The following is a 17505-nucleotide window of genomic DNA, read 5'->3' on the forward strand; positions in this document are numbered from 1 at the left end:
GTGGACCAATCAGACTGCTGCATTCTGAATCCTATTGTTCTAGGACCAGTCAGACTGCTGCATTTTGGATCCTATTCAACACAGTACATAACAAGGAGCCTGGGGCAGGAATCAGTAGGGGACCCTGCCAGAGCCCTGTGAGCTGCTTAAGGATGCTGATATCAACTGGGGCTACCATGATGGTGAGGAAGCAGACTAGTGGACTGTGGAATGGCAACATAAAAGTCTGGGACTACAAAAGCACTCACATTTAAAATGGCTGCTGTGCCAGAGTTGAAAGGGATTACTATAAATAGCTGACACTTCAACAAATAGAAATGACTTTAAGATTGGAATAAACAGCCAACAAAATATTGGCTAGGCTAGGCTAATGGCTGAGGAGGAATGGGTTGGCAGGGAAAGGCCATATCACAAAAGTGACACGATTGCCAGGATAAATTTCTCCTCTGTAAGTCTGACTTCAGTGCAGTGGCGTAGCGTGGGGGGTGCAGGGGGGGCCGGCCGCACCGGGCGCAACATCTGGGGTTAGGGCAAATCCATAGGTTAGGGGGCGCAAATCCACGGGTTAGGGGGCGCAAATCCATGGGTTAGGGGGCGCAAATTACTTGCCTTGCCCCGGGTGCTGACAACCCACGCTACGCCACTGCTTCAGTGGGCAGGACTTTCTATAAAGTGCAATAAATAAGGTGTGTGCATGAGGGTCATGAATCAGGGCAAGCCTTCCAAACTGACCTCTGTGCTTCAGTACTGCTGTGCTGTAGTACCAGCTGGCCTCAGCATTCTGTCAGCTGATTCCCAAAAGCTAATCTCTTCCCATTGGGCCTTCTAAAAGCCTAGCCTCAAAAGCTATCTCCTCAGTCTGAGCAACTTGCCTTGGATGTGAGGATGGTGGCTTAGTTAGGGAGGAGCAGAACCTCAATTTGTATTGATTACCCCCCCCCCCCCCGGCTATGCCCATGTATATTTGTGTGTGTTTCTACTGTAAATTGCAATGACAAACCTAGACAGCATCTTAAAAAGTAGAGACATCACCTTGCCAAGAAAGGTCCGTATAGTTAAAGCTATGGTTTTCCCAGTAGTGATGTATGGAAGTGAGAGCTGGACCATAAAGAAGGCTGGTCGCCGAAGAATTGATGTTTTTGAATTATGGTGCTGGAGGAGACTCTTGAGAGTCCCATGGACTGCAAGAAGATCAAACCTCTCCATTCTCAAGGAAACCAGCCCTGAGTGCTCACTGGAAGGACAGATCCTGAAGCTGAGGCTCCAATACTTTAGTCACCTCATGAGAAGAGAAGACTCCCTGGAAAAGACCCTGATGTTGGGAAAGATGGAGGGCACAAGGAGAAGGGGACGACAGAGGACAAGATGGTTGGATAGTGTTCTCGAAGCTACCAGCATGAGTTTGACCAAACTGCGGGAGGCTGTGGAAGACAGAAGTGCCTGGTGTGCTCTGGTCCATGGGGTCACGAAGAGTCGGACACGACTAAATGACTAAACAACAATAATACTGTAAATTAGGGATGCGGGTGGCGCTGTGGTCTAAACCACAGAGCCTAGGGCTTGCCGTTCGGAAGGTCAGCGGTTCGAATCCCCGCGACAGGGTGAGCTCCCATTGCTTGGTCCCTGCTCCTGCCAACCTAGCAGTTCGAAAGCATGTCAAAGTGCATGTAGATAAATAGGTACCGCTCCGGCGGGAAGGTAAACAGCGTTTCCGTGCGCTGCTCTGGTTCGCCAGAAGCGGCTCAGTCATGCTGGCCACATGACCCAGAAGCTGTACGCTGGCTCCCTCAGCCAATAAAGCGAGATGAGCGCCGCAACCCCAGAGTCGGCCATGACTGGACCTAATAGTCAGGGGTCCCTTTACCTTTACCTTTATACTGTAAATTGCCCTGTCATCCTTGGATGAACAGCAGTATATAAATCAATGAAACAAATGAATATAATCCTATGGTGACCTGTCATTCATAAAAACATAATGCCAGGATTTTGACCTCTTTTTATGAGGTGTTTTTGTTTTTGTTTTTGCTGCCCCTTATGCTACTGCTATGTTTAGATTATGGGTTTTTTTTTAAAGTATGTTTATAAAACAGCACAAACATCAGTGGGGAGAACTGGTTACAAGAGACTTAACTAGCTATTTATTACTGAAGAAACAACAACAATAATATAAAGGATTTCAGAGCCAAGTCTGACAAAGGCGGCAGCAGCACATAATTATTAATTTAGGGGAGAAATAAAATAACATGTAGGAGGCTCTGCCAAGCTTTACTGAAACAGAAATACGTTCAGCCATTTAGGAAGGGGACATCTTAACTGTGTGCAGAACCCAAATGCTATGATTCAGAATAACAACTATGGGCAATCATATCTGTAGTCTTTCTGCGATTTTGTCTGGAAAAGAATTCACTGCATCATATACCTGTCACAGTTGATCTTGCCTACACTAAAAACAAAGTACCTGCATTAGTCATTTGTGTTCTTTTCATGCTTCTCATCATACAGGCATTCTTGTTTTTGCACAGCCAGCTCTGAACAATGCAGTGTGTGGACTCAGCCCACTGCAATCATTCCCAATTTTGCTTCACGTGCTGTGTTTTTGCTTAGAAGTTGTCAGCCACGCTATACAGGAAAATTAAAGATATGAGTGTCTTTCTCGATTTATATAGCTTAAAAACTAAGTAGACTTTATGTGCATGTTCTTTGAAATTAGCTTCATAACATATTATTAAGGCTGCAAGCGTTACTTGGTAGGTTAATACAGTAAACCAAAAGCTTTAGCTGGTTAAACGGTGGGACAGATCTGAATAAGAGCCGCTGCAAGTTTAGGGATCTAGGCTTTGTGTGTGTTTTTAATCAATTCATTAATTTTTTTCAGGTTACTTTTCAGGCTAAAATGCAACTTTAATCCCATAAGAAAATGTAAACATGTAATAAGGGGATAAATAATGTTATTAAAATACAATAATATATAATATTGTTCAGAATTTTCTAATGTACAGCTTCACTAAATTACTCTGAGTTCTAGTATAACGAGAGAAGAAAAACCTTCAGCCTCTCAGCTTTCTCTACACCATGCATCCTTTTCTTTGTCTCCCCTTCCTTGCACGAGTTACTACACTAAGCTGTGAATCAGGGTTCAAATCTGCACTGTGATGGGAAAGGCAGAACCAGTAACATGGACCATAGATTCATGGTTGCAAATTAAATGGATGAATGCTTTGTTGACATAGAACACTCAAGATTAGAGAGGAAAATATTGTAGGTCCAAAATATCATGCAAGAACATAAGGCAAGATCTTGTTTTAGATCCAGTATTTGAGATTTTGAGGAATAAAGATTTTAAGAATTTAGTTTAAAGACTAGTTAACTAGTTGAGACTATCTTAAACCTATAGGTTTGAGAGCATCTAAATCCGCATAGGATTGGGCTATAAGGTTCTCTGTCCTGTCCTTCAACAGGGAGTGCATATGTGTGTGTATAAAAAAGAAAAGAAGAATCCAATCCATTTTTTAGTCCTTTCCTTTCAATTAGTAATCTTTTTTTGTAAAAGAAAAGATTAGCAAACTTGGCTGAATTCCTGAAACTGACAGGATATAATCGAAGGAACTTCAGTTGCAATTCAATGCCGTCCTTTTGCTTTTGGCCTGTACTCTGGCTGGGACCCAAAGGAGTACTTTAGCTGTCTGAGGGGTTCAGACATGCCCACTGGGTTGTTGTTTAAAAAAACAACAACACTATTTCATTTTTTTGAAGAGTATACAGTGGTACCTCGGGTTACATACACTTCAGGTTACATACGCTTCAGGTTACACACTCCACTAACCCAGAAATATTGCTTCAGGTTAAGAACTTTGCTTCAGGATAAGAACAGAAATCGGGCTCCGGCGGCGCGGCAGCAGCAGGAGGCCCCATTAGCTAAAGTGGTGCTTCAGGTTAAGAACAGTTTCAGGTTAAGTACGGACCTCCGGAACGAATTAAGTACTTAACCTGAGATACCACTGTAGATCCTTATGCCATTTCAGGATGAAGACTCCTCATCTTTGCTTTCAAAGTCTTTAATGTTCTTGCCTTCATTTGTTCTCACTCTGCCGTAATATCCTGATGCAGCAGGGATAGAAGGTCAAGACCCTCCAGATCTCTCAGTCTGACCCTCACCAGATAACACCCCTCCCCAGCTACTCCCCTTCTCACCAGGCCACACTTCTCAGTGGCCCTCCTTTGCAGCATCCTTAAGATTTTTTGCCTAGCTGGAATGTGTCTTCGGACCCTTGCTCTTCTAGATGGAAGATAGAAAGGTATGCAGAAACCAGCCTACCAGATGTTGTTTGTTGTATATTACTGAAGCATTTTTTTTTTACTGGACCTAAAGTAATAAGGAAATTAAATAAAAACATTTTAAAATCTTTTAAAATCATTGAATTGTAGAATTGGAAGGGACCTCAAGAGTCATCTAGTTCAGCCCCCTAACTACTGCACAAAGGTAGTGTACATTCATTGCTCTGCCCATTTTTGCCTCTGGACACGTCCTCTTCTATATGGTCCCTGGAAGGTTGTTCAGAAGGTTATGCAGTCCTCAGACTGAAAAAGTATCATCACCCCTATGATATAACCATCCTAATGTATTTCCTCAACACTCAGTTTTCCTAAGGCTTCGTGCTTCCTTAAATGACTCTACACTTTCTCCCTTGTGCCTGGAATTACCACACAGTTTTTGTGAGGCCGCCTTATTGCTTCTTCCAAATCATTGTAATTTTAACCATGTATTCTTAGGGATGCGGGTGGCGCTGTGGGTTAAACCACAGAGCCTAGTTGTTGTTGATCAGAAAGTTGGCGGTTCGAATCCCCGCGATGGGGTGAGCTCCCGTTGCTCGGTCCCTGCTCCTGCCAACCCAGCAGTTTGAAAGCAAGTTAAAGTGCAAGTAGATAAATAGGTACCGCTCCAGCGGGAAGGTAAACGGTGTTTCTGTGTGCTGCTCTGGTTCGCCAGAAGCAGCTTAATCATGCTGGCCACATGACCTGGAAGCTGTACGCCGGGTCCCTTGGCCAATAAAGCGAGATGAGTGCCGCAACCCGAGTCAGCCACGACTGGACCTAATGGTTAGGGGTCCCTTTACCTTTATACTTAGCAGTCCTACTGAATTAAGTAGGACTTGCTCCCAGGTGTGGGGTTAGCACAGCAGCCTTGGTTACCACACCCACCTGTAGTTAAGCCTTAATCTCCATACATGTGTGTAATTGAACTGTATGTATTTTCTTCATTGTTCACCCTTGTCTTCATGTTTTGTAGAATGTCAATTTCATTCTACAGGTTTGTTTAATTACTGGGTTAATACCGATCAATCCCAGTGCTGGAACTTCTTACAGATTAATGAGAACCCTACCTCTAACTACAGGGACAAGTTTGATTAGAAACATGTACACCATGATCCTATAAATGTTTATTCAGAAATAAGAACCACTGAGATTGATGGGGATTACTGTTGCATTAGGAAAGGCCGTAGCTCAGTGGCAGAGCCCATGCTTTCCATGCAAAGGTCCCAGGTTTAATCCCTGCCATCTCTAGGTAAGCTGGACAATCGCCCTGTCTGAAACCCTGGACACACAGTCAGTGTAGACAATACGTACTGAGTTAGATAGACTAATGACAAATTCATATATTCCTACTCTCAGGTAAGCAGTGGTGGCTGGTGCTCACTGGGACCTGGAACAGCAGAATACAGGGATCCTGACAGGAGGAGCTGCAACCAATGATAGGCAGAGCCAACTAATTTTACTTTTGTCCCATCCTCCTCCCTGCTGAATTATACAAGGGCAATACTGAGACTAAGGAGAAGGAAGCTAATAGGCAATGCTGTCACCCGCTGGACAGGTTGTAAGTTAGAAGGCAGACAGATGGGAACTGGTTGAGGGCAGACTGAGATTGGTTGAGCAGTGCCTGCATTTGCCCTAATAAACCAGCCTCCACTGTAGGCAAATGTACAGTGGTACCTCGGGTTAAGAACTTAAATTGTTCTGGAGGTCTGTTCTTAACCTGAAACTGTTCTTAACCTGAAGCACCACTTTAACTAATGGGGCCTGCCGCTGCACCGCCACCACACAATTTCTGTTCTCATCCTGAAGCAAAGTTCTTAACCTGAGGTACTATTTCTGGGTTAGCGGAGTCTGTAACCTGAAGCGTCTGTAACCCGAGGTACCACTGTATGTATGATTGCAGCATTAATTTGGGTTTTCTTGACACTATCTTATAAATTCCTTTGCTAGAATCTTGCTGGTTATGTTTGTCAAGCTCTGCAGAAGTGAGAAATGAAATAGCCCCTCTCCACTTTTAAAAAAATTTATTGATGATCTTCCTTGATCTCTTTGCAGGCTGTTTAGAAGACACAGCTTATTGACAGAATGGAAATGATCATCTAGGGCTCTTCTTTAGGCACCAGAACAGTTGAAAGTTGAAGTACTGCTGTCCTGAGATACTGTTTCTGCTGCTGAATCAGAAGGGTTGGGTTTCTGAGGGAAATTCGCAGGGGTTAGCGCATGCTGAAATCCGGCGGCATATTTCTGAAGGTCACAACTCAGCCAATTCACCACATTGCCTTTCTCACAGCGGCCTTGCTTGAAAAAGCAGACAGCTCCTTCAGTGTTGGCTGAATTTTTGTTTTCATCTTTTATTATAACTATCTCCTTCTCCTCCAGATCAAATCCACCAATAGGTTCCATGTCACTGGACTCGCTAGTAGATGGCTTGGAATTCTGACCTCTCTCTTTTGCGTTCAGGCTGGTGACATCCACAAAGCAGACCAGTTTCCGCTCCTTGTCACTTTTCAGTTTTTCACTGCTGAAGAGGTTAACTTTACACAGGCTTGCCCGACAGTGCAACCAGTCAATGTCTGGAGCCATCATGGTTGGAATAAGGGACTCAAACTCAGAATGTTCTTTCTGCTGAACCCGTGCCATGTTCCTGTGAGACTCAAGATGTGTGTGTGTCTCCTCTTTCACTTTTCCATACCCTTCTACTGACAGACGGCACCTTCACAGATGTGGACACACAGTTGCTCCGGCAGCAGTGACATCACAAAGCATCAGCCACAAACCAGTGATGTGTCAGCAGTGTTTTTAAAAAGAGACTGTATTGTGGTTGTGTAATACTGCCAATGCCAGAGTCAGTATGCCTCTGAATACCAGTTGCTGAGAATCACAAATGGGGAGAGTGCTGTTATGCTCAGGCCTTGATTGCAGGATTCTCAAAGGCATTTGCTTGGCTTTTGTGAGAATAAGATGTTGGACTAGAATGGACCTTTGGTCTGATCCAGCAGGGCTCTTCTTATGTTCTTATAACAGAAGGTCCCTTGTTTGGTGTTTAATGAATAAAGTGGGAATGCATTTTCAGGCTTCATCTTTTTTTAAGTTGTAAGCAAGAACCCAATCAAGTAAACCATATTTATCTGAGCCGATTAAAAAAAAAATGCTTGTAGTTTTTACGAACATAATCCGTTCCAGAAGTCTGTTCTTAAACCAAAGCGTTCTTAAACCAAGGCGTGCTTTCCCATAGAAAGTAATGGAAAATGGATTAATCCATTCCAGACGATGAAACAACAGTTTAACATGAATTTTACTATCTAACAAGACCATTGATCCATAAAATGAAGGCAATAATCAATGTACTGTACTATAAAATGAATAAGACAGTATTGTAGATGATTAAAATTATTATTTTTTCTTACATGCACTGATGATAGTCATTGTTTGGATGGGGGGCTTTTATCCATTTCTGCAGTCACACTATCAGCCAGGAGCTGAACTGGGTTCCACAAAAACAAGTCACAAAAATGAAGTAACAAGCCACAGTCACAAAAACGAAGTCACAAGCCACAGTCCCATTTTTTTCACAGTGAAAAAAATGAAAATGCCACACAAACAAAAACGCAAAAAAATAGCAAAAACAAAAGCTCCAAATATCACTTCTGTGTTGTGTGGGTGCTTGGGACTCAACAGCCGGCAGACTCAACAGGAAGCCTCTGATTAGCAGCGGGGGACTCAATTTACAAATGGAACACACTCAACAGGAAGCGGAACATGTTCTGCTTCCAAGGCAAAGTTCACAAACCAAAACACATACTTCTGGATTTGCAGCATTCTTATTCCAAGTTGTTCATAAACTAAGCTGTTCTTAAACCACTGTACTTGCTCTCTCAAGAATACTCAGAAATGTGAGGCGTTAGGAGTCCAACGTTGTTTATTGCAAAGCAATAGGTTACAGTCGGATTGTTCTGCAAAACTGCAGCCCTGCCCAGTGGTCCAGGCAGTGGTATTTATAAAATTTCAAACAAAGCATTTCAATTCCCACCAATCATATACATCATTACCTCATTTAATGTTTAATACACATGCACAATAAGCACTGACAATTTCTGCTGATTAAGTTCTGATTCCGTGTTGTGTTACATTGTGTTAGTTGTGCATGTTGGGAACCTGTGTTACGTGTAGCCATTTGCACCATGTAGCAACTCACGTTCTAGCTTTGAGCTGTATCTTTGTGATTCACATATTAGCTGTATTTCTGCCCCAGTGGGGGTGGGGACAGGGGCAGCAACTTGCAAAATAATGTTTCATAATGTAAGAGGCTACCATAACGTCTGTATTAGAAGCACACTCAAGGATTTACAGGGGTACACATTATTACATTTATTGTGGCCCTTTGGGCTACTGATACACCATCATCTCTGAACCCAGTGGAGGCTGCTCTTTGAGGGCAATTGCCCCACCATCCTCAGTCTGCTGTCTCTCACCCCTGCTTCCATATTTACAACTTAGTTGTGGGGACTTTTGTCCATCATTCACTCTGGCGCCAATGACTGCTGGGCCTCCCTGCCTTCTACTCTGCTAGTCCCAATGGACACCAGCCACCACGTCTGGCACATTCACGACTGAGGGCCATGTTCCTTTGATGGCAACATTCCAGGGGCCGCATGCCGGGGTGCGTGTGACCAGAGGCAAAAGTCGGCGGGGCAACAGTTGTGACTCTTAATTTTTCTACACGATGCAAACAGTATGAAGGGGCTTCCTAGCTGTTATCTGTGTGGTGGAGCATTTGCCACATGTTATGTACTGAGTTGAATAGGATCCAAAATGCAGCAGTCTGATTGGTCCTAGAACAATAGGATCCAGAATGCAGCAATTTGATTGGTCCGCAGGAGCCACCCAATCCAACTCCAGGTGGAAGTGAATCCGCAACCTGATTGGCCTACAGGAGAATCCCAGAAATAGCCAATCACGTGGGGCCCATTGTGTAAATAATGTATATAAAGCAGACATTTCAGGGGAACTTCCATTCCTCACTACTATGAGCTGAATAAAGAGCATGAAATCCACACTCGACTCCGAGTATATTTCACCACATGAAGACAAATCCAGGACAGGAGGGGAGAATTGTGTTTGTTATCCTCCCTGAAATAATTGTGTCTTATTACAGTATGCAAGCACTGCGGCCTTTTGTATTATATGCAGGGTGTGGGAATACGAGCTCTGACAGGATGAGAGGAAAAAGCCGTTAGGACCCTTTTTGAGCTGGCCACGCCCCATCTCGCTCCGTGGCCACGCCTCTCCCTGCTGTTTTGAAAGGGGAGCGTTGGAGACAGAAGGGCGCGCTCCCGTCTCCTCATGACGTCACCCAGCGAGCGGATTGGCGGAGGGTGTTCTGGTCACGTGGCTTAAGGAAGCCGGTGACGCCCCTTCTCCGCTTCGTCCATTCAAATGCGGATGGCGGGAAAGGCGGAGGAGGCGCTTCTCTGAGGCGACGGCGACTGCGGCGGATGTGGCTCGTTGCGTTTGGGGGAAAAGGGCACTGAGGCTTCAGGGGGCTCCTTTCCTGACATGCCGCTGGGTAATGATGATTTATTAAATGTCTGTCCTGCCCTTCCTTCCAAAGGGGTGGTGGGGGATGCAAGTGCTTTATACATTATAGTAACGTGATATTTGTGTGTGTGTGTGAGAGAGAGAGAGCGAGAGCCGGGGTGGGGGGAGGATTTCAAATCGTGGCTCAAGCTTGCCTTGGAAGTCGCGTACACTTCAAGGGTGCGGGTAACCGGCGAAAGGCACACTGCACATGCTCAGGGACGTGCGTAACCTGGAGAGTTTGGAAATCGAGCCTGGGACCTTCTGTGTGCCACGCAGATGCTCCAACTTTTGAGCTCCAACTACAGTGGTACCTCGGGTTACATACGCTTCAGGTTACAGACTCTGTTAACCCAGAAATAGTGCTTCAGGTTAAGAACTTTGCTTCAGGATGAGAACAGAAATTGTGCTCTGGCGGCACGACAGCAGCAGGAGGCCCCATTAGCTAAAGTGGTGCTTCAGGTTAAGAGCAGTTTCAGGTTAAGTACAGACCTCTGGAACGAATTAAGTACTTAAGCCGAGGTACCACTGTACTATAAAAAGGCAAAGGGACCCCTGACCATTAGGTCCCGTTGTGGCTGACTCTGGGGTGGCGACCCTCATCTCGCTTTATTGGCCGAGGGAGCTGGCGTACAGCTTCTGGGTCATGTGGCCAACATGACTAAGCCGCTTCTGGCAAACCAGAGCAGCGCACGGAAACGCTGTTTACCTTCCCACCGGAGCGGTACCTACCGTATTTTTCGCTCTGTAAGACGCACCAGACAACAAGACACACCTAGTTTTTGGAGGAGGAAAACAAGAAAAAAAATATTCTGAATCTCAGAAGCCAGAACAGCAAGAGGGATCGCTGCGCAGTGAAAGCAGCAATTCCTCTTGCTGTTCTGGCTTCTGGGATAGCTGCGCAGCCTGCATTCGCTCCATAAGACGCACACACATTTCCTCTTACTTTTTAGGAGGGAAAAAGTGAGTCTTATAGAGCAAAAAATATGGTATTTATCTACTTGCACTTTGAGGTGCTTTTGAACTGCTAGGTTGGCAGGAGCAGGGACCGAGCAACAGGAGCTCACCCCATCGCGGGAATTCGAACCGCTGACCTTTAAAAAAGAAAAAGAAAAAAGCCGGGGTGGGGTGGGTTTCAAGCACTAGTAGGAGAAACTTGGGATTGAACATGATACCTCTGCATGCAAAGCAGATGAACTGCAACCAGGAACATAGTTAGCTGCTTTATACTGAGTTGGATCCACCTTAGCTCAGTGTGCTGACTGGTTGCAGTTCTCTCAGGGTTTGAGACAAGAGTTTCTCCCAGCCTTAGTTGCAGATGCCAAGGATTGAACCTGGGGCCTTCTGCATGCAAAGCAGATGTTCTACCACCTAACAGCGACCTTTCGCCTCACAGTTGTTGTTGTTCCACATCTTATTCAACCCTGCACATGAGTGGCCAAATAAATATTTATTATTACATTTCAATCCCACTTTTCTTCCAATGAGCTCAGTGTGTTGTATGTGGTTCTCTCTCTCCCCATTTTGCTCTCATGGCAACTCTGTGAGGCTAGGCTAGGTGGCAGTGACTAACCCAAGATTACCCAGTGAGACCCATGGCTGAGTGGGGATTTGAACCCTGGACTCCCAGGGCAGGGAATTCAGGGGTCGGTAAACCATAGTCTTTTAAATCCTCCTGTCAACCCTGACACATTGGCCATGCTATCTGGGGCCGATTGAAGTTGAGTCCATTAACATCTGAAGGGCCACAGCTTCCCCGTCCTGTTCTATGACATTCAATGATACCTTTAGAATTGTGTGATTTGAAGGAAGCCCAAACTTCTTATAACTTCTTGAAATTAATAATTCTAATACAGATTGAAAACAAACTACAGCATCCATCTTGGGAGGTGTCTGTTGGTGGTGAATTTTGAAGATGTTGAAGTTTAAGTATGGTGTGCGTAATCCTTCGGAGATAGACATGATGGAGCCCATTGCCAGCCGTGTCTCTAGACTTAACCTGCTTTTACAGGTAAATGTTTATTTTGTCCCAGATTGTGTAAACTATACTGGTTTCACATCAGCATCTGCAATTCATATTCAACTCTCTGTTGTGTTGAAGGAGTAACATTTATTGTAGCCAAATATTTGTGGCTGTCTTCAAAGTTCTGTACGTCCCATGCAGTAAGGAGGGGCCAACAACTGCTTCACCCTCTGGGACCCCACTGACTGGTATCATCAGCCACCAGCTGATCACAAAAGCTGGGTGTAGTTGGGCAATATCTGATGCATTGGAGCTTGGTCAATTTGGTCAGGGGGGCACAGGTAAACATCTTAGAGGTTCTATTTATAGTTAAACAGTTTACAAATGTTGTTAAATAAAGAAAAATAAATGGTACCTCCCGGAATTCTGTACATTCTACACTTTGTTTACATAGTTTATATTAGAACTTCTCCTCTTTATCTTTATTTTTTTAGTATCTCTTAAAAGTCTTCTGTTAAAGGGAGTACAGGAGGCAGAGACAGCAGTGGTGACACTTTTTTCCTTTCTTCTTCATTACACAGGGTGGTCTTATTAATGATTGCCTTTCAAAATTGCCACCTCTAACTAGTGTGACAGTAGACTGTTGTCGTTAAAGCAGTGCTGTGTAGTGGTTAGAGTGTTGGAACAGAAACCAGGAGACAAAGGTTCAAATAGTCACTGGATGACATTGGGCCTGTCACTGCCTCTCAGCCTGACTCACCTCCACAGGTTTGTGAGGATAAACTTGAGAGTGCAGGAACCATATATGTTACCCAGAGCTCTTTAGGGAAAAGGTGGGAAATATAACTGTAACTAGCATACAAACACACACACAAACTTCAACTATTCACCCTAAAAGGAGAAAAAGAAATTGAGCAGTTCCATATATACACATAGTGACCTGTTGTAACATATGCTTCTAATTTTGCTAGCAACTATGAATTGTCTACCAATGTTCTTCCATTCTTGTCTCTCACTGGTATTTGTCTTCGTTACCAGGGGAAGCTGCCCTCTGTGGCACAGCAGCAGATGTCTCCATTTTCCAGGGAAGGCATTTTGGACTCCCTAATGGTGCTTTTCGAAGAATGCAGCAACCCTGTTTTAATGAAAATCAAGCATGTGGGCAATTTCATTAAAAAGTGTACGTCTTGTTGGCTTTCTTACAGCTTTTTTATGCAAGAGTGAATTTATTCTGTGAAGGACCTGTTCAGCGTATACATTAGGAACATAGGAAGCTGCCTTATTCTGAGCCAGACCATCAGTACATCTTACTTAATATTGCCCACACTGATGGGCAGAAGTTCTCCAGGGTTTCACAAAGGAGTTTTTGCCAGTCTTACTTAGGGATGCTAGTGAATGAACCTGGGGCTTTCTGCCTGCAAAGCAGATACTTTATCACTGAGCTGCAGCCCCACTGCAACAGAGGAAATCCATGTAGTAACAGCAGGATATTGTATTGGGCTTGTATGTGCATCCTTCCTTTTTACCCAGTGTAGAAAATAAGATTCCCAAATGGAAGAGTCTGGTGAATTGAAGAGTTGGGCAGATGCTACCTGGCAGCTGTTGTGCATAGTTTTGGCATGATATATGTGTTGACTGTTGTGTACAAAGGGGCATCACAATCAAGTGATATATGAACAGTATTAGGAACTGAGATATGAAAACTAGGAACGAAATGGCACCTTAAGGCTAGGTTATGAGTGCAACAATGGAATGTTTATGCACGGTTTTTTATAACAAGCAAAGCTGAAAATGCAGCTAAAATACTATGTTCATTTTTCACATGATCTAGTCCTTCCCCTGCCCACCCCTCTAATATTCTTAAGAGGGTCTCTTTTCCAGTCTTCAGAGAGCGGCTGGAAGTGGGGAGGCAGAAAAAGGTCCTCCTTTCCTTCCACTCTGCAGTTCTAATCTGAAATCTTAGGCGCAGTACTGTGCCCAGAGCTCAGAAACGTGCTTGTAATAATGAAATTTCCTGTGCAAAATGCGCCTAGAACAATGGGAGTTTTGAACACTGTATATGAATGTTATGAAATAAAATTAATAAAAAGAGACATGAACAGTTTTGGTCCCCAAGATCTGGACTGAGGAGAGGACATGGGAACAATTTTATTGATGGGATGGCCATGGCTGTTTAAGTTAAATTCTGCATTGTACCTCACGGTTTGCTTCTCCCCAACGTAAAGTGTCTGTCTAATATTGCGCAGATTCGGACTCTGTAGCAGCATTCCGAGAACTTCAGCCCAGTGTGAAGGACTTTGAAGTCAGAAGTCTAGTGGGATGTGGTCACTTTGCAGAAGTGCAGGTAGTGAGAGAGAAGGCAACTGGCGATGTGTACGCCATGAAAGTGATGAGCAAGGAGAGGCTGCTGGCACAGGATCATGTAAGTTCCTGTTTTGATTTTATAATCTTCAAATTGCTCATAACCTTTTCATAGCGAGAAAGCGTGTTAACAGGGTATGGAATCAGGAGTTCCAGTTGTGATCCAGATATAAATATACAGTTGCCCCAGAGCAAGATCAAATAACCTATGCCCATAGAAGTGGTAGAGAACGGGCTTCTCTGGCATCTGTGTGAAGTGCAAAACTCTAAAGTGCTTGGCTGCTGTGGAGCTTGCAACACCCCAACTTACATTTGCCACCACCTCCTGCTTCATCTGAGTAAGAGGAGCTCAGAAGAGTAGCAGGTTAAATTTCTGCCTGGGAGGGGACAACTTCCCACTCATAATGGAGTGAGTCACCTCCCCTTGGTCAAAGCATATAGCGTGAAAATATGGTCTGACAAGCAGCAGAAGATCTGAGTTGTCAAAAATTGTATGGTCAAATCCCAGGTTCCAAATTTAGAAGCGTCATTGAGATTAGAATGGAGGGGAAACAGGTAGCATAAGCCCCGCCCCCCCGTTTCCTCTAAGTCAGTGTTTCCCACCCTTGGGCCTCCAGCTGTTTTTGAAATACAATTCCCATCATCCCTGACCACTAGTCTTGCTAGCTAGGGATGATGGGAGTTGTAGTCCCAAAACAGCTGGAGGCCCAAGGTTGGGAAACACTGCTCTAAGTAACATAAGCTAAGTAGTCTTAAAAAGGAAGCTCAAACTTTCAGGAACTATACATGACCCTCCTGAAAACAGGATGCTACATGACACAGAAGCCGACAGCATTTCTGTGGGGAATAAGAACCCCCCTCTTTTTAACTGTAGAATTGCAGGAGAGGGTTTTCAGGGAGGGAGATGGATCCTCTAATCAGGTTTGGCTATGTGGCCTTGGGCACACCTGTAGAGACAGAGTTTTGATGCATGGGACACCTGACGCCCAACATTTAGACAGCGAAAGATAGGCCACCAGGAACAACCCAGGAAGATAAAAGGTGAGAGCTGAGAGAGCTTTCTCATCTACTAATACGCCGAGCGATCAGTGCATTCTAGAATAGGCCGTATGGAGGCTGCTGGAAACACAACAGGTAGGTTGTTATGTAATGGAGAAGCTTGGTCATTCAGCCGGGTTCATCAGATTTTTAAAAAAGAGATAGGCAGTTGAATTCTTTAAGCTCTGTGCTAAGGAAATAATTCCCAGAAAAGTCATTCTGCATTCAGTTGTTGCAGATTAGTACGATCTGTGCAAATGATGTGTTGTGAATCATATAGTATTTTATCTAAGAGCACAAAAGATGCTCTTTAGGAGGGAGAGACATTGTGCGAAAAAGTGAGTAACAGGGTGTGTGGGGAGGGAAAATGTAATTGGAGATCATGAATGCTGGAACTTTAAACATGCAACTTTTCAAAATATATATCTTTCTCCATGATGGCTAGGAACTTGGTTTTTAAAATCCAAAGGCTGACAGTTTTGGAAAAGGAAAGCTAGATCCATAGTAGATGAAAGACTTTAGATGTGAGTGACTGTTGCTGCTGAATCTTCAAAATGCAAATCTGCACTCACTTTATTGTTCCTCCAAGGAGTTGATGATTTATTAATATTTACTCCTCACAGGTATTATTCTTTGAGGAAGAAAGGAATATATTATCCCAGAGTACCAGCCCTTGGATTCCACAGTTGCATTATGCATTTCAAGACAAAAAGAATCTTTATTTGGTGAGTTTTGTATTTGCAGCATCACTTCAAGTGGGCTGACAGCTTTTACTTTCACACGCCAGGCAAGTTGCTCGCTGCTGGAGACCACTAGGTAGAGTTTGATTTTACCACATTCACTTCAAAGCAATTACAGGAAGAAACTAGTCATTAAATCTTCCTGTTAGGAAAGGTGGGAGCCTTTCTGCAGAACAGTGAATACTTCAATCCGAGAATGGAGAATTCTTGACAGTTAATTAACTTTTTTTTTCCAATTATCAAACTGTATTTAAATGCTAACATTTTAAGAAGAAGGGAAAAAGCATGATTGATAAAGAATTTGATACCTTCAGGGTACCCTGCATGGGTAATACTTCTCCCCTTCCACTGTAAACAGTGAGGTGGAGAGTGAATTTTATTCTCTTCTGTGCATACAGAAGCCACTATTGAACTATGCTGAAATACTTGTGGGGTGCTCTGGTTCAAGCCACACTCTATAGTAAACCATGCTATGACTCAAGCATGTGCTTTTAGCATTATGGCTGGACTTCTCTTCCCACTAAAACGAAGCAAGCAATGTTTTGGGACACCTGACTGCAAACTTTTCTTTTTTCCTAAGGCTTCTCAAATGAATCTATTTTATTTCTGCAGTTTTTAATTCTTCTTGGTTTTTAAGTTTTAATACTGTTTTTATTATCTATATCTTACAGTTTGTTTTACACTTCACGTTTTAATGCTGGTATATTGCTTAATCCAGGCATGTCCAAACTTGGCCCTCCAGCTGTTTTGGGACTACAACTCCCATCATCCCTAGCTAACAGGACCAGTGGTCAGGGATGATGGAAACTGTAGTCCCAAAAACAGCTAGAGGGCCAAGTTTGGCCGTGCCTGGAATCGTACTGTGTTTTTTTGTTTCTATATTTTGATTGGCTGGTGAAGTTTGTTTTTGCGGGAGATGTAAGCCAGTGGAGGAAGTGGGTGTGTGTGCACATTTTTAAATAAAAAAGCATTACCTTCTATGCATGAAGAAGGCAAAGGGAGCAGGGCAGTGTATCATCTTGAGCCTTGTTGCATGTGTTTGCATTTGTATTTCTTGCATTGATACCCTGCCTTTTTCTTCAGGGAGCTCAAGGTTCTTCAGGGAGCTCAAGGTTCCTTGGTTCTTACCCATTTCCTTTAATCCCCACAACAACCCTGTGAGGTAGGTTAGGCTGAGATGCAGTGACTGGCCCAAGGCCACCCAGTGAGTTTCATGACCCAGTAAGGTTTGAACCCTGGTCTCTTCTAGTTCCTAGTCCACCATTATGCCACACTGGTGAATGTGAGGAGAAGAGACTGAGCAAGCCATCCGTGTGTGTGATACTTCACAAAGGTTTGACAGGACCTTTTAAGAAGCTTAAAATTTAAAATAGACACAGGGAAAGAACAGAGGAGATCATTCACCTTTGGGTGACAATTCCTATCAGCCATAGCCAGCATGGCATTGCCCCCAAGCCTGTCTTTGGAACCACTTCCTGAAAAACGTATGCGTACCTCAGACATAAATGAATGGGC

At 43.9% G+C, this 17505-nt stretch overlaps 1 protein-coding gene across 10 annotated transcripts in view; it reads left to right on the plus strand.

The window, feature by feature from the left end:
* The first annotated feature begins 9741 nt into the window (after positions 1–9741).
* Positions 9742–17505, plus strand: part of CIT (citron rho-interacting serine/threonine kinase) — a 107006-nt gene continuing 99242 nt past the window's right edge. For 9 of the 10 annotated variants that reach the window (XM_028710768.2, XM_028710772.2, XM_028710770.2 and 6 more), the window contains exons 1-5: positions 9742–9877; positions 11745–11899; positions 12890–13031; positions 14098–14273; positions 15874–15975. In XM_028710768.2, the coding sequence (XP_028566601.2) occupies positions 11804–11899; positions 12890–13031; positions 14098–14273; positions 15874–15975 (516 nt within the window). In that variant the 5' untranslated portion in view covers positions 9742–9877; positions 11745–11803. Of the gene's footprint in view, positions 9878–11744; positions 11900–12889; positions 13032–14097; positions 14274–15755; positions 15775–15873; positions 15976–17505 lie in introns of those variants that run through there. The other variant, XM_028710778.2, reaches the window with a different exon arrangement.

This window comes from Podarcis muralis, chromosome 16, assembly GCF_964188315.1.
Source record: "Podarcis muralis chromosome 16, rPodMur119.hap1.1, whole genome shotgun sequence".
Classification (NCBI taxonomy): domain Eukaryota; kingdom Metazoa; phylum Chordata; class Lepidosauria; order Squamata; family Lacertidae; genus Podarcis; species Podarcis muralis.